Here is an 18,411-nt window from a genome sequence, read left to right on the forward strand (position 1 = left end):
TCAATGTCTTGTATGGACTCTTAGGAAACATGGAATTATTGAGAAACTGAAGAATTTACCAAAGTTATCAGGGCCAACTAAGTGGTGCAGTGAATGGAATGCTGGGTCTGGAGTCCAAGACTCTTCTTCCTGAATTCCAGTCTGGCCTTGGGCACTTACTAGCTTTATGACCTTAGTCAAATGACTTAACCCTGTTTGCCATAGGTTAACATTCCTTATGTATAAAATGTTCTACAGAAGAAAACAGCAAACCAGTCTAGTATCTTTACCAAGAAACCCCAAGTAGGGTCACAGAGAGTCAAACACAACTGAAAAGTGACTTAACAATTATAAAAATCAGAGGCTAGCTAGTCTATATGAGAGAGAACAAGAAAATCAAATAGGTTGAAGGGACTTAATATTCAGTAAGAATGAGAAATTTGCCTAGGAGATTAAAGTGGCTGATCAAGGTGATAGGAAAAAGGTGGTCTAGGACATAAGCCAATTTTAAAGCATCTGATGAGTGGACCAACATATCAAAAAAAAAAAAAAACAACAATTTCAGATTAATTGGGATTACCTAATGGAAGACAGATGAAGTTAAGGAGGAAGCAGAGATAGTACAAATGTATCAGGGTCCCATTCTAAAGATTAAGGCAAATTATTTACAGATGAAGCTCTTGAGAAGTGGAAACCTTATATGTGATCTGGCATTTATGTTATTCTTAATTCTAACATATTCAGTAGTATATAAAAACTATGAGATATTATTTTATCTGATTATTACAATTCCTCCAAGATAATCATTACAATAAAAAAATGAAGGGAAAAACCCTATAGTAGGAAAAGATGATTTTAAAAAAGGATTAAGAGAAATATGCATATCAAGGGAGTCTAACATCTGACACAGAAAGACAGTTGATCTCACAAATGTAACACACTATTTAAAACAACATCCAACTAATATTTTTTTCTTCACCATAATATTCTCTTCTCCATGAATTTCTTCATGGCAACTTTAACATCCTTGTTCCTCAGGCTGTAGATCAGAGGGTTCAACATAGGGACAAGAATTGAGTAAAATACAGAGGATACTTTCCCTTGTTCCATGGAACTGACTGAAGAGGGCTGTAGGTACATGAATGCACCAGAACCAAAGAAGAAACCAACAGCTGCCATGTGGGAGCTGCAGGTGCTGAAAGCCTTGGATCTCCCTTCAGTGGAACGGATGCGGAGAATGCTAGTAATAATGAAGATGTAAGAGCTAAGAATGGTCAGAGTTGGGGTGAGGATGTTAAATGCACTGAGACAAACAACCACCACTTCATTAATATAGATGCTGGAACAGGAGAGTTCTAGGAGGGGACTGAGATCACAAAAGTAATGGTTGACAACATTGTCCTTACAGAAGAACAGTCTAAGCATACAACCTGTGTGAGCTGTGGCACCAACCAAGCCCATGAAGTATACACCACCTACAAGCCAAATGCACAGCTGAGGGGACATAATAACATTATATAGCAGGGGCCTGCAAATGGCCACATAACGGTCATATGCCATAGCTGCTAACATGTGACACTCTGCAATTACAAAAATGAGGAAGAAATAGAGCTGAGTCATACATTCATTATAGGAAATGATGTTCTTCTCTGACACAAAATTCATCAACATTTTGGGGATGATCACAGTAGAATGACAGAGATCAATGAAAGATAAGCTGCTGAGTAAATAGTACATGGGAGTGTGGAGGTGAGACGTACCTCCAATCAATGTTATCATGCCCAGATTTCCCACCATGGTAATCACATAGATGCCCAAGAATAATAGTAAGAGGGGAATCTGAAGCACTGGCCAATCTGTCAATCCTGTGAGGATAAACTCAGTCACTACAGAATTATTTCCTGTGTACATTCTCTGAGATCTTTAGTGACTGAACAAAGCATCACATTAGAGAAAGTTCTTGTGAGTTCTCTTACCCAGAGGAACTGCATACAGAAGAGGACACTGATTCCATGATCCTTCAGGCTTGTTTCTGGTGCTTCTGGATGCCCAGTATTGTTGGTAGACTCCCAGGAATATGGGAAATTAAAACAACTAATAGAATAAGCTTTGCCTGGTTTTATTTAATTGGACCAGTGATGACTTTTCTTGGGGCAGAGATTCCAATATCTAGTAACATTGAGGGATGAGGCTATAGGGAAAAGAATAAATGCCAATGCTTCTTCACAGTCTCTGTCCTGTTCTGGTTCCCTTCCAGGACTTGCTCATGTTTCTAAAATCAACTGAGTTATTATTGACCTTCAAATGAGGCTAATTCAGTAAAGTTTCATGATTCTTATATTGTTTTAAGTAATTAAAAAAACATTTTACAAATAGATGTTCAATGATTTCTTTGGATCACAAAGTAAGAATTTCAATAGAACTGTGGTCCTCTCTTCAAAAAAAGATTCTTGGAAGAGGAAAAGAATAGTCCATTGCACTGTCACTCTTCAACAATCCATGTCAGGAGCTATTGAAGACAATATAGGATGAAGAGTTTATGTTTCCCAGCACCCTAAGATCCCATGGCACTGAGTTTGCAAAAAGGACAGATTTGTTAGACACTCATTATCCAACCTTCTAAGAGTTAGGATCTTCATTAACAATGTCCTAGAGGGGAAATAATGAAGTCAACACTAGCAATCCTTAGCATGATCCCTCGTGTATCAAACTCCTATTCTAAACATCCCATATTACAATTTCTGACTCTGGCTTTTTCTATAGGGTTTACGCTAAATGTAAGGGAAAAAATATCACCCATTAATGACATCAGAGATGCAGATATATATTAAATGAATGTTATCTCTTGAGAACATAAAGTCTTGAGAAATATTTAGAAATACTGACAGAGGCTCAGGAAGGCTCTTACTTCACCTGGGATTTTAGCTCTTCTGGGAAGACGTCATTGGTACTTGCTCCCCAAGCTTAATAGGTTTTATTAAGCTAATAAATCTTTGATTTATTCTGGCTTATGGTTTACAGATGAGGGGTCAGAGTGAATTCTAAAGCTCTGGGATAAATTCTGAAGAAACTGAAAAGGAAATAAATTATCATTGATTATTCTGTTCTATTTTTAGTTTGATTATAGGATTAAACTCCTTTCTTTAGCTCTAACGGCTAAACCAGACTAACATATTCTCTTAAATCTAGGTTACCTATAGATTTAGTGAATCCATAGATTGATGAGACATTATCATTCACTTACTAATAATTTATTTTTTTCTTTTGCTAGTATTTCATTTTTTCCCAATTATATGCCAAAACAATGTTTAGCATTAATTTTTTACAAGATTTTGAAATACAAATCTTCCTCCCTTTTTGACTTTTTTTTCCCTAGATGAATCTTATTTATTTTTTTCTCGCTCTATCAAATGATCTTTTGGTAGTTTTATTCAATATGGCACAAAATAAGTAAATGAATATAGGCAGAATTGACATTTTTATTATATTGACTTGGCCTGTGTATGAGCAAATGATATTTTCCCAACCGTTTAGATTTGGATTTTAATTTATTTATGTTGAAAAGTTTTTTTGTAATTGTATTCATATAGTTATTAGATTATTCTTGGCAAGCAAATTCCCAACTATTTTATGTTGTTACTGTTATTTTAAATGGAATTTCTCTTTCTATCTCTTACTGCTGGACTTTGTCAGTAATATATAGAAACACTGATGATTTGTTTGGGTTTATTATATACCCTGCAACTTTACTAAAGTTTTTAATTATGTTAAGTAACTTTTAGTTGATTCTCAAGGGTTCTCAAAAATTGTCAAGATCATATTATTTACAAATAATGATAGTTTTTGTTTCTTCATTATATATATATTTTAATTCCTTTTACTTATTTTTCTTTTCTCATAGCATCCTTGGTTCACCCGTGATCTTACTGGAAAGACTTGTAGTTTATCCCCATTATAGATAATGCTTTTGATAGATACTGCTTATCATTTTAAGGAATGTTCCCTTTCTTCAGACTCTCTAGTGTTTTTAATAAAAAATGGGTGGTGCTGTATTTTGTCCAAAGCTTTTTCAGAATCTAGTGAAATAATCACATGATTTCTCTGAGTATGGATAAGATTTTTCTTCATAAGTTCTTCAGAGTAGTGGTGATAACTGTACTAATGAGAATAGCAAAGCCATTTATACCAAATTATCCTAGAACATTACAATTATTTTGCATACAGTACATTTCATTTTGCTTGAGTTCATGAAAGACTTTCCAGCTTTTTGTTTTTTTTTTCCCTAAGAGCATCCTGCTCATCATTTCTCATAGAATAGTAATATTCCGTCACAAAAACATTTATAGTCCATTATGTTGATAGTTTTCCTAATATTGAATCAATCCTGAGGTATCGTTGGCATAAATCCCACCTGATGACAGTGTATAATCCTTGTGATATATTGATGTAATCACCTTGCTGGTATTTTGTTCAAAATTTTTGCATTGATATTCATTGGGCATAATTTTCTTTTTTCTGTTTTACCTCTTTCTGGTTTAGGTATCAGCACTATATTCATGTCATAAAAGGAGCTTTGTAGGACTCCTTCACCTATTTTTCCAAATAGTTTATATAGTATTGGAATTAATTATTCTTTAAATATTAGGGAGAATTCACTTCTGAACTTTTTTGACCATGGGGATTTTTTTCTTAGGCCGTTTATCAATAGCTAGTTTAATTTCTTTTTTTTTCTAAGATGAGGTTATTTAGTCATTCTGTTTCCTGATCTGTTAATCTGGGGAATTTAAATTTTTGTAAATATTCATTAATTTCACTCAGATTGTCAGATTTATTGACATTCAAATGGGCAAAATATTTCCTAATGAATGCTTTAATTTCTTCCCTTTTGATAGTGATTTTGTCTTTTTTATTTTTCATATTGGTAATTTTGTTTTGTTCTTTTAAAAAATAGTTTAATCCATGGTTTACCTTATTAGATTTTTTTCCCCCATAAAATCGGTTCTTAGTTTCATTAGCTCAAAATTAGTTCTTTTACTTTCAATATTATTAACTTCATTTTTGATTTTCAGGATTCCCAATTTGGTGCTCACTTTTTAATGTGTTCTTTTTCTTTCTTTTTTTTTTTTGCATGTGCAATTTGTTGGTCTGTTAATTTTCTATTTTGTTGGTATAAGAATTTAGAGAAATAAAGTTTCCCATAAATACTGCTTTGGCTGCATCCCATAAATTTTGGTATGTTGTCTCATTGTTGTCATTTTCTTTAATGAAATTACCAAATGATTCTATTATTGGTTTTTTAACCACTTATTCTTTAGAATTAGATCATTTGGTTTATAGTTAATAATCTTAATTATTAATCTTTCCACTGTACTTTGTTCAATGTAGTTATTGTATTATGATACTAAAAGAATACATTTAATAATCCTGACTTTATATAATTGATTTTAAGCCACCCCTTTTTATGCAGGTGCCACATGCTACTGAGAAAAGATATATTCCTTTCTATTCCCCTTCAGTTTTCTGATTTTTCAAAAATCATATCTAACTTTTTTTAATATTCTACTTAACTCCTTAGTTTCTTTCTTGTTTATTTTTTGCTGAGATTTATTAAATTCTGAGAGGGGACACCTGAGATCCCAACTAGTGTGTTTTGCTGTCTATTTTCCCAGTAATTCATTTAATTTCTCCTTTAAGAATTTGGATGGGTAGCAGGTAGGTGGCACAGTAGATAAAACACCAGCCCTGAAGTCAAGAGGATCTGAATTCAAATATGACCTCAAACATTTAACACGTCCTAGCTGTGTGACCCTGGGCAAGTCACTTAATCCCAATTGCCTCAGCAAAATAAATAAATAAATAAATAAATAAATAAAATAAAAAATAAAAAAATTTGTATATTCAGAAATGTCACAAATAGGAAATAACATACAAATACTTGTCTTACCCTGCAGGAAAATAGGAGGAGAGGACAGGAGATATGATATGAGAAGGAGCAGAGGGTGATAAAAGGGAAGGCATAGTAGGGAAGGGAGTGGTCACTAGCTAAATACTTTTGAGGAGGGACAGGATAAAAGGAAAAGGAGAATAAATGGGGAAATACAATTAGTAATAATAAAAAAATTGAAGCAAGTTTCACTAATGAAATATTATTGTTATCTGAGAAATGATGAGCAGAATGCTCTCAGGAAAAAAAAAATCTAGAAAGTCTTCCATGAACAAAGTGTGATATACTGTACAAAAAGTAATAGCAATGTTCTGGGATGAGCAGCTGTATATAATTCCATTATTTTTATTAGTACTATCATCTACAACTATTCTGAAGAACTTATGATGAAAAATCCTATCCATATCCAGAGAAGGAACTAATTGTGTCTCAATACAGATCAAAGCCATTTCTCTATCTCTATTTTTAACTTAATTTTTCTTGAAGGTTTTTATTTTCATTAGGGTGGGAGATCTATGTTATCTTTTGCAACTCGACTTTTATGGAAATGTTTTGTATAACTTCACATGTGATTTCTTAATTGTAGGTGGGAATAGAGAGAGAATCTAGAACTCAAAAATCTTAAAAAACAAATATAAAAAATTGTTTTGAATGTAATGGGAAAATCCATAAATAAATTTAAAAAATAATTTGGATGCTACACTACTTGATGCATCTATGTTTAGTTTTGATATTGCTTCACTGCCTATGGTACTTTTTAGCAAGATGTAGTTCCCATCCTTATCTCTTTTACTTAGTTCTGTATTTGCTTTTGCTTTGTCTGAGATCAGAATTTTTAATTATACTTCAGCTAAAACATAATACATTCTGCTCTGGTTTCTTACACATTCTGTGTGTGTCTCTTTTCAAGTGTGTTTCTTGTAAACAACATATTGAAGCCAGTGTCACAGGAATAAAAAGTGTTTTGAGGAGTAAGGTGCAAGGTTAGTATGACAATAAGAGTTGAAGACAAGAGAAAAATTCTAAATCAAATATTGAACTCATTATGGAAGAAAGAAGAGTGAACTGAAAGTCTAATCGACAATAGCTACCAGGATTTTGATTGGGTGATTGATATAGATAGTATGATCCTCAAAGGAAAAGAGATTGCTGAGTGAGTGAGAAAGGGGGAGAATCCAGAAGTTGTAATGGGGAGAAATGGGAATCAACTTCCCTGCTTTGACGATTTTTCTGAGGAGGATGAGTGAAAATAAAAGGAGTACTGGAAAAGGTAGCCAAGGAGGCTATGTCTTCATGGGAAAGCCAAATTTCAGTAAGAGCTACCTCATGGAAGGAGTGGTAAAAAACAGATTTAAGATGAAGGGGAATTTGTTGCTTATGGAACAGGTATTCCAGAGGGCACAGTAAAAGAACTGGGTGGAGTTAGGGTGAGATCTTGGTGTGGGATGGTTGAGGGGAATGGGAATGAGAGATTGAAAAGTAGGAGGTGTGGAATGATGTTTGAATGATGATCCAATGGAATTCAAAGTCAATGGGATGTGAAGAATATGACCAGAGATGAAAATGTTCAAAAAGTGGAGTATACCACTCCTCTACCCTCAAAGGAGAGGCACAGCAGATAAAAGGAGGTTTGAAGTCAAAAAGACAAATAGCTACAAAAGAATTGTACTTTGAACAATCTTGTTTTATGAAGTTATTGACCTTTGGGGAGGTGTAAAGAAGTTTTTGTAAACAAAAGAAATATTAATACTATAACAAAATAAAAATGAAGTGAGAGAGAACTTTGCAAAAGTCAAAAACCTCACATTCTTCTCCAGAGATATTGGGGTCCAGTGGTGGGCCCAGGATGACCAGGAATGGTCCTGGATGCAATAGATTTTGGTCTTTTTGAGATAAGGTTTGTATTAGGTCTCATTTTGACTGAGGCAACACTCAAATCAGTTTAGATTAAGGCTAGATAAGATAGAAGGGGAAAAAAATAGCCTTTTTTACCTAGTCAAAAGAAATCAGTCTAGGAGGGGACAACTTTCAGTTTCTGGTTAAAATAAAACAATTACTCTTTACATTCATTCTGAGTCAACCAGGACCCAAACAAGGCCTAGGATTTAATTTGGCTAATTAACAAGACCTAATTAATGAAGGAGGAAGGAAGGAAAGAAGCAAGAAAGAAAAGGAGGAAGGATGGGAAGAAAGAAAGGAGAAAAGAAAAGGGGAAGGAAAAAAAGAAAGGAGAGAGGGGTGGAGGGAAAATAGGAAGAAAGAATTTTATTGCTCAATTGTCCAGTTCCAATTGTGTCCCTGTCCCAATTGGGGCAGTTCCTATTTTTATTCACAGATATTATTGTTTGTCCTTCATTTTAGAAAAAGACCTTGACATCAGGGAGATGATGCCGTAACATGCAAGTGAATTGGACTGAAGTGAAGGGGAACGTTGTAAAGTCATCAGCCTCATTTTTTCCTCCAGTGCTATATGGGTCTTAATGGCAAGACATAGATCAGGATAATTGGAGATGACTCTTGATGCAATGGGAGATTTTGGTCTTTTCTGAAGAAAGATAAAGTTTGAGACAGGCATTATCCTTGCCCTCGTGGAGCTTACATTCAAGTATACTTATGAAAAAAATAACTACTATAAAAATACAGTAAAATTATGCAGTATATGACCTACATAAAAGCCTTCCCTATTATAAATTATCTTTTTAAATGTTATCATTTCAATCACCTCTTATTATGTATTAACCATATCAATAGTTATCTCAATTAACAGATAATCTTTTAATGATAGACTTTCAAGCATTTTAGCCTCTATTAAGTAGTTCTCTAGAGTTCTTGTTCCAAGTATCAGTGAGAAATAACTCTACATTAAGATAATATTTTAAAGGTGGGCAAGCCATGAATACAATTATTTTACTACAGAATTTTGGTCTGTATCAAAGACTGTTTACCTCTCCCTAACTTCACTTTTCAAAAGGAAGGGAAGATACTTCAGAGACATATTTTGTCATTGATTTGATGAAATTTCATACATTTTTCAATATTGGTTTTTCCTTTTTCATGGAGTTGTCCTCCCACAAATGTTTCTACTTCATTCTACATCACTAAAATCTTCCCAGAATTCTCTGGAATCATCTCTTATAATTTCACTGCATTAACATTACAATACATTCACATACTATAATTTATTCATTTTTAAATTGGTTTGCATTCCCCTAAGATTCCAGCTCTATGCTTTTTTTTTCTTTCCTTTTTCCCTTAAGGAGCAGGAATTTTATTTTGCTTATGACTTTTATCTCTATAATATTATTCTCCCTCAGTTTGTTATACTCCATTGTTTCCCTGTTGAGCTTGATGTGTTTCTACGCAAAAATATTTGTGTTTTTATGTTACATTCAGCACTCCTTTAACTATTTAGAGAAGATCGAAGTTTATAAAACTTCCCTTCTTTCATTTGCCCATTTCCTTTCTTCCTTCCTTCATTACTGTGCAACTTTCTTCAGTTTGAAGAAAGAGTAAAGTCTGCTCTATCTTCCTTCTTTCTGCACTAGTATATTCCCTTCTTTGTCAATTCTCAAATCCTCAGAATAGAACCAATCCATCCCAAATCTTATATTTTTATTTAACTCCATCAAAATTCTTGGGGGGGGAAAATTCTGAAGGGACACTTGTTACTTTCCCCCCATTATACTGTTAGCAGTAAATGAATGATTTTACAATCCCTGCAAACTGCTCCAAGTAATTTGCCTTTCTAGGTTTCTCTTGACTCTTGTTTTTGAATTTTGAATTTTCCTAAAGAAATATGCCTCTAGAGCTGGAAGGGAATATTAGCATTTAAATCTAAAAGTAAAGAATATAAAAACTGTCATGGCATGTAAAGGGCAGGAACTCAGTATGATTGGTTTAATCTTACAATAAGGTGTTAACTCAGTGGAATTAAGATAATGATTCTCTAGTTTACATGTACTTAGTACTTAGTATAGTTCTACAAGTTGACACCTATTCTACAAGATTGACACCTATGATGATGTACCTATAATAGAGCATATAAGAGCCAACAAGGACTGGGAGAGAGACATTACATCTTCATCAGCCTCTTGGTGGCTCTCCTGCATTTCCTCCACTGAAACTAAGACCCATTCCAGAGGGCCTCCAGAAAGCTAGCCAGAACCTTACAATAGAATCTATGATCATATTTAAAAATTAAAAAAGAAAGGAATGAAGCTACTCCCAATCCCCAAAATTATACCTTATTCATAAAGCCAAGAAGATTTTTAGACACTGGTCACACAAGAGACATATGTAGAAAACTCTGAATAATTTAGAAAGGATGGCATGCAAAATGTTATCAAACAAAACAATGAAAAATTAAAAGTGTCGTAGATCTGGAAAAAAACTTTTGAGATAATATCATATATCACTTTTATTAGTTTTTCATTTTTAGAGTTAAAATAACTCTAGGACCTCAAAGAATTGGAAGTGACTTGACTATGTAGCAAATTCAGTAGAAACTCAGGATTCAAATCCATTCCCTTAGAATTTGAAAGTGTGCCTTTCTACAATATCATGTTAACTCCTGATTTAAATGCTTCAAAAGATCCCTCCATTTTTCTTTCTATAAAATACTATTTCCAGAGGTCAAGAGATCCTAAAGGGATTGATGCATTCCTATTTTTCTAATCAGGTCCCTGAGCTCTAAGATTAGAAAATGAAAATACTTATGTCATCTTACCCTCCTTTCCTGGAGTCATTAAAGTCAATTAAAATAAATTGCCTGATTCTATCTTCTGACCCTAAGAGCTCATAAGACTAGATCCACATGGATTTTAATTTATTTGTTAACTACAGCAAACAGTTCTCACCTAAGTATTTGGAAAGCTAGAAAGTGATAGAACAGGCCTCTCTCATGTGTGAAGTACAGGCAAAGACTATATCAATCATCCAGTTAGAGGAAGCAGGGTAAGTGATAGAACAGGCCTCTCTCATGTGTGAAGTACAGGCAAAGACTATATCAATCATCCAGTTAGAGGAAGCAGGGTAAGTTTCTGAATTCCTCTTTTACTATCATTTTCATAAAGACTTCTGTCTTAGACTTTAGAATTTGTTGATTTTGTTCAATTTTCAGTGATGGCCAGTTCCTTTTTAGGACAGAGCAAGATGACTTTCTCTTGAGTCTTTTAAAGATGAGGAACAGGGACAAACAAGGCTGCATGACTCATTCAGGGTCACATAGCTTGGAAGAGTCCGAGCCAGATTTGAACTCAAGAAGACTCATCTTCCAAATTTCAGGTTATAGGACTATCCAGTGTTCCAACCAGCTGCCCAGAAATTGTTTTGCCAACACATTAAAGAAAAAAATGCAACCAAATATATTATACATATTATGCTCACTCTTGTTCTTCCTCTCTTTCCATCTTTCTGTCTCTGTCTTTCTCTCTCTCTCCATCTCTCTCCCTCTGTCCTCCCTGCTTCCCTCTCTCTCTTCTCCTTTCCTCTCTCTCTCTCTCTCTCTTTCTCTCTCTCTCTCTCTCTCTCTCTCTCTCTCTCTCTCTCTCTTTCCTCTCTCTCTGTCTCTCTCCCTCTCTCTTTGTCTCTTTCTGTGTCTCTCTTTTTATCTTGGTATCCTAAGTATAAATTTTTTTTCAAAGAAAAGAGAGAAAGATCATCATTAAGAACATTACGTTTCTCTTTGATATTCATATCCAAAGATAACAGTTCTTGCCTTTGTGTGTCTTTTTCACCTTATGTTGCCTTCTTATGTCCAGGGTCAACTCAGTTTTATTCTGCCCTGACAGAAAAATCTAAGATTTAAAAAAAAATCTTAATTTTTAACTATATAATTCAAATGTTGACTTTGTTCTTCTACTTTACTCTTACCTCTACTCTTGCATTATATACAAGAATTAGAATTCTAGAAAACTATCATTTGAACTAAAACACTTATTTTATAGATAATGAAAATGAATCCCAAAGAATACATGTGGCCTACCCAAAGCTGCACAGTTTCTTAGTGGTAGGCCCAGAACTGAAAACCAAATATCCTATCTTTTAATCTATGGATTCCACCATAAGACCACATTTGTCTTATGATTTTTGATTTCAAGATCTTCTCTTATTTTAAATGAAAGTTAAATCAGATAAACAAACTTTGCTAATATTAGCTTATGAATTGTTCCCAGCATCCAATCCCAAGTAACTTAATGTCTTAAACTATACCAAGTATACAAGAGAAATTTCAATAACTAGAATTTTAGGATTTATAGCAAGACAATGGGGGAGATATTTTAAGATGGTCTACCTTTTGACTCCCTTCAGATCACAGGCTCCACATAGTATCTAAGATCATGGTTTGCACAGAGTCGATGTTCAATCCATATTTGAATTTACTTTCTGCCAATTCAATAGTTATCATATCACAAGACAAATGACCCTTATGACTGTCTAATAATCATCTCATCTAGCCTAGATGTCAGGTTTCTTTCTTTCCCTTCCTCTACATTAGAAAGTTCTTAATTTTATTTCTTTTTCCTTATAGTAAATGTGAGAGGGCCTATTGAAGAAATAATTCATTGGTTTTCTATTTAACTACTTGGCCAAGGCCTATTTCTTTATTAACTGCTATGATAGCTACAAGATACAAGATAGAAATTGCCTCAAAAACGTATAGATACTGTTGTGATAGAAAATCTGAGAGACAAACTTCCAAGCATAGTTCATTTATTAGCAAGACTAGAAATTATTAATAAAGGGGATCAATGTACTCTTAGAGACCAAAGCACCCCTGAGTTAGGAATGAGAGAATCTTTTACAGTGATTAACAAGTGATTGACAGAACAAAACCTTGAGAAATGCAGGTAAATATTCTTCTGATTGGGTAGATGTTTCAATAATGTATCTGGGTAAGTATCAGCTTAGCTCCTCCTTTAATATACATGATGGGAGTAGTCCTAAGATTATGGGATTCAGGCAAGGGAGCTGCAATAACAAGTTTTTAATTGATTAAATTGACCTTATCTCCAAAAGTTTTAAATCGATGAGATTGACCTTTGTGTTGTTTCTCTGAAAAGTGAGTGATGAGCAAGGTTATAAGAGAGGGGATATAAATTACAATGAAAGGATGGAGTAGAATGGTAACCCAATTGATTTGAAGTTACCTGAGTGAACTTGATTAAGTCTTAACAAAAATAGAATTAAAAATAAATTTTCAATTTCACAGTACTATGTACAAACTTTCTCTTTGGCTGATCAAAGCAAAATATTTTTATAATCTGTGGAAAACAAAATCTTCCAAATGAAGAAAACTCAAAATAGACATACATGAATATTCAAAAATTGAAATAGTAATTCATATAGGTAATAACACTGAAAATATTTAAGCTGAACTACAGGAACTTAGAAGCCCTATATGGTACATTGAGATATTTGGAGAAAAGGTAAATTATTAATGGATAATTGATCAAGCAAACTAGAGAATCCTTTATATGTTCTGCCTTGAGGTTGCAAGCTATTTCATAATCCTTCAGGACACTGATGTCAAATATTCCCATAGTCCTTTTTTAATGACATTGAGTGCTTTAGACGTATAACAAAATAAGAGACCTATGCCATAAGCTCCTACTGTATGTCTCATCATACTGTCAATTTTGTGAGGTTCCTATTCATTATTAGTGATGCTAACATCTCCAATTAAATTTAATTCAACAATTTTCTTTCATGTAACTGCTCTAGAAAAGACAATGGTAGGTACTGAGAATAATGCAATGAAAATTGAGAACTTCTTTTTCAAGAAATTAATAATCCTTGGAGGAAAAAACACCAGTATGCATTCAGTAAGTGAAAAGAATAAAAAAAAAATACAGTCACTATAATAGAAGAAATACAGAAATACAAACTACTGAGGGAATAAAGATATCTTATAGAAGAGATGGCATTTGAATGAAACCTTGAAGGAAAGCCAGATAGACAGACAGACAGATACAAAGACAAAGATGGAAACAGAAACAGATAGAGACAGAAACAGATACAAAGAAATATTGAGAAAAACTTCCAGATGGGAGAGTAAAGGAACAAGGATGTAATTAGAACAATTAACCTTGTCAGAGTTATGGACCATCTCTTTCTCAAAATGATAAGAGAATGACAAAGGATACTAAGAGTATTTGAAGTATAAAATTAGAGAAAAAAGAGACCTTACAACAGATAGCTATTCAGTAAGTAACATGCTAAAGTTTTCGGTTTGTTGAGGTGAAGTTAACCCAACCATATTAGGGATCCCAGGTTGGTGTTGCGGATATGGTGAAAGAATTTGTAAACTCAGTTTGTCTCCTAGTAAAAGGGCAAAAATGTATTGTCACTACTAACAGCAGATTAAGTTCCAAAAAAATTTAGCAAAAAACCAGGAGCAGGAAAATAAATTTATCGGGAAAAGCTAGAGAAACCAGGTCTTCATGTCAATGATATGCTAATTTTATGGCTTAGAGGTGGAATTAAATAATAGTCAGTTTCTGACTTTGTATACAAGTGCAATACCCACAATTCTCTGGGCAGAGTTCACAGGGGAACTTTCTGGAGGTGTGTTTTTAGGCCTGAAACTTCACTAGGTTAACTGGAAGACATCCAATTTTGTTCTGTGTCCGTGTCAACTTTAAGCACCTCATTATTGTTGCTCATTAGTTTCAGTAATAGTTGTGGCCTTTGCATCCTGGTCAGATAGAGTAAACTGGAGCAAGATAACCTAGGAGAAGAAATATATCATTTATAACTACATCACTCCCAAGGCCAGGTGGCCTTACGATTATTGCTACATTCTCTCGAGGAGTTGCACCATATCAAATTGAGATGGTTGAGAAAAAGTAGCATAAGTGGCCTAAGGAGAAAAGAAATTCTGAAATAAGCAGTGTGAAAAATGTAATAAAAGCTCAATCAGGGAACAGTGAGAGGACTAGGATGAAGCAGTGAGGGCTTTCCTAAAGATTAGATTACATAACTTTATAGGGGACTTGTTATCCTCTAATGACATTCAGCAGCAAACAAATAAACATGAACAAGTAAGTTTAGAGGTTCCATGTTTCTAAAGAAATGAGTGGTTATAAGAAATAGTGATGTTGAATCTGAGATAGAATACAGAATAAAGTTGAATTAGTAACTGTATGGAGAATATTGTGAACAGAGAAAAATAAAGCCAGAACAGGGACAATGAATAGGAAAAGCAGAAAGTGGTGAAGTGATGCTAAGTAAAAAATGAAAACAATATGCCTTGAGGCAAGGGAGAGATGAAAGGATAAAAGATGAAGATTTGAGATAAAGAATTTCAAAGGTTAGGATCACAGGTGATAGGTAAAAATGAAATCATCATGGGTGTGATTAAAGAGGAGTGAAGGTACAATCATAAGAACTGAGAAGGGTGATGAAATAGAAGGCCATAGTGTTGGAAGAGACACCAGCATATATGGTGAAACTCCAAAGTATGAATGTAAAGGTTGGGGTAGAAATGAAGATTGTAAATCAGGTGATTAATTACTTGAGAAGGCAAGGTTATCTTTGAGTCACCAAATAATGGTAAACAGGCTATTAATCTGGGTGATATCAAGGAAAATAGAGGATCAAAAGAGGAGAGACACCTAAGTTTCAGTGGCAGAAAAAAAAAGATTTGAAAATAGCAGTGAAGAACAAGGAATTGTCTGCTTCATCTTTTGACATGTGCTGTCAAAATGTTAAAAATTGTATTCAATATTGAAGAAGGTAGTCAATTTGTAGGAATATCCTCTAGACAAAACAAATCTCTGTATGTTTAAATCCATCTTTTGAAGTGACTATATTGGGTAGTGTGTCTGACTAGCAACTGGAAAAGGAAATTCTGCCAGCCAATACTAAAAATTACCTGAGGTTTTTTTTAATTACTTCTTTTCTGCCCTCCTCCAATTCCAACATTCTCATTAATAAAGAGAAGGAAGTGGGATCATTCCCTTCTTTCTTTGCACATACCTTGACACTATTCGTATAGCACCATATTGCCAACTTTTGTATTGACTAAAGCTTGCCCTTTCTTCCATCTTTTATATATGTTTTAAAAACCTATATTGGTTGCTGAGGACCTTGTATAATCACCTCAATCTCTCCAGACAATTCAGCATTCTCCCTTCTTTCATCACAACTCTTTCTTAATGACTTTAGAATTTCAATCTAGAGAACTTAATGTTATACCTGAACTGCTGGTCCCCGTTAGATTTTTAAGCCATTCTATGTATTCTTCAGATGAAATCATTAAAAAAAAATCTGTTCTCTCCAAATAGAGGATATTCATCTGACAGTTTCTGACTTTCTTTTCTTCTGTCATATCATTATGATAGGATAGTCACTTTCTTGTGAAATTCCTATTATTTCTATTCCTCCAATCAATTACTACCTCTTAGAAAGAATTAGAACAGAATTTCTAATTCTACCTCTGAGATTCTATAATTTTGGGAACTTTGAACTTGATAAGCATTTTATTTTTCATAGGTACCAAGAGTGAAATAAGGAGACCTGTGATTCATATGCACATAAAGAATTATAGAATTTGAGTGAATCAGGGAAGTGAGACAACCTTTTGTATAGTTGTGATCTTTCTTTCAATTTAGCATCCCTCAGGTCTTCCATGGTATCTTAGAGGTACAGAGATACTCCTTGACCTAGGGAAACTCACAACAAGAAAATTCTGAATGCTATCTTGCCTTTGTTCTTTTCTAGTGGGCAAGGTGAGATACTTTATAATGTGACTTTTTTCTTCCATCCCTCCAGGTTTCTTCAGAGGACAATGACTACAGGAAATTACTCCACTGAGATTGAGTTTATACTTGTAGGGTTAACAAATCAGCCAGAGCTCCAGTTTCTTTTCTTCTTTCTATTCCTGTGTATCTATGTCATTACTGTGGTAGGGAATGTAGGTATGATCCTATTAATTATGGTCAGTCCTCTACTTCATACACCTATGTACTACTTCCTTAGCAGTTTGTCCCTTATAGATTTCTGTTATTCCCCTGCCATTACCCCTAAAATGCTGGTGAATTTCTTAGGGAAGAAGAATACTATTACTTATTTCAAATGTATGGCCCAACTTTTTTTCTTTGCGGTCTTTGCTGTTTCAGAAGGATATCTTCTGACAGTGATGGCTTATGATCGCTATGTTGCTATTTGTAATCCATTGCTTTATAATGTGATCATGTCCTACCAGGTCTGCTCTTTGATGGTGGCAGCTGCCTTCAGTTTGGGCTTTATCTCAGTCATGATCCATACTAGCTTCATGATGAAACTTTCCTTCTGTAAATCCCACATCATCAACCATTACTTTTGTGATGTACTTCCCCTACTCAACCTCTCCTGCTCAAGCACCCAAATCAATGAGTTATTGCTTCATATCATTGCTGGCTTTAATACTTTAGTGCCTACCTTAGCAGTTCTTATTTCTTACATTTTCATCTTAGGCAGCATCCTCCGCATCAGGTCTAAAGAAGGCAGATTCAAAGCCTTTGGCTTTCAAAGCCTTTGGCACCTGTAGCTCCCACCTGCTGGCTGTGGCAATCTTTTTTGGGTCAATTATATTCATGTACTTCAAACCACCTTCTAGTCAGTCTATGGAACAAGAGAAGGTATCTTCAGTATTTTATACAACTGTGATTCCTATGTTGAATCCCTTTATCTATAGTCTGAGAAATAAAGATGTAAAAAAAAGCAATGAGGAAAGTTATTAGAGAAAGGGAGTTTTAAAAATGGTATTTACTATTAGAGAGAATAAGTAGATGGAAAGCTAGGCTCTATGAGTTCGTATTATTAATAATGATTTCTCCTTTGATAATACTTGAGTTTTCTCAAATGTTTTTGCATCCATAATTTCATTTTAACTTTACAACCTGCTTAACTGCTTTGTTTCTACTTTTAAAAATAGTGAGTCTTCAAAAAGTTCTATAACTTGTTATAACAGGTTACAGATTACATAATTGATAAGTATTGAGATAGAATTCACTTTTTCATCGCATCATCATTATCATCAAAATCATCATCATTATCAACAAAAACTTCATCATCATCCATGTTTTTTTATCAAGTCAATACTGCATTATGGTACCTGAGTGTTGGAGAAATCTAAAGAAAAAGAAGATGGTTGTCTACCTTTGAGAAATCAATAAATTATTTGCAGAGTCAAGATGCAAATAAGAAAAAAAAGATGGTTGTATAATATTTTCCATGTGTAATTTAGACTTTATTAAAGTAAATTACTTCTTTTTTTGGAGTTTTTTAAAAACTTTTTATTTTCAAAATATATGCATAGACATTTTTCAACATTCGTCCTTGCAAAATCTTGTATTCCAATTTTTTTCTCCCTCCCTTCACCTCACTCCCTCCCTTAGATAACAATCTAATATATGTTAAATCCAATATATGTTAAACGTGCAATTCTCCTATACACATTTTCACAATTATCATGCTAAACAAGAAAAATCAAATCAAAAAGGAAA

General features: G+C 33.9%; 1 protein-coding gene and 1 pseudogene across 1 annotated transcript; one reads left to right on the forward strand and one right to left on the reverse strand.

The window, feature by feature from the left end:
- Window positions 1-954: 954 nt before the first annotated feature.
- LOC100928283 (olfactory receptor 8G1-like) lies at window positions 955-1,893 on the reverse strand. Its single transcript, XM_003764332.2, has one exon. It carries the CDS (start codon window positions 1,888-1,890, stop codon window positions 955-957), a length of 936 nt encoding a protein of 311 aa, XP_003764380.1. The 5' UTR covers window positions 1,891-1,893.
- A 14,819-nt stretch (window positions 1,894-16,712) lies between these two features.
- Window positions 16,713-17,662, forward strand: LOC100913240 (annotated as a pseudogene).
- The last annotated feature ends 749 nt before the right edge of the window (window positions 17,663-18,411 follow it).

The sequence above is a fragment of the Sarcophilus harrisii genome, chromosome 3 (assembly GCF_902635505.1).
Source record: "Sarcophilus harrisii chromosome 3, mSarHar1.11, whole genome shotgun sequence".
Classification (NCBI taxonomy): domain Eukaryota; kingdom Metazoa; phylum Chordata; class Mammalia; order Dasyuromorphia; family Dasyuridae; genus Sarcophilus; species Sarcophilus harrisii.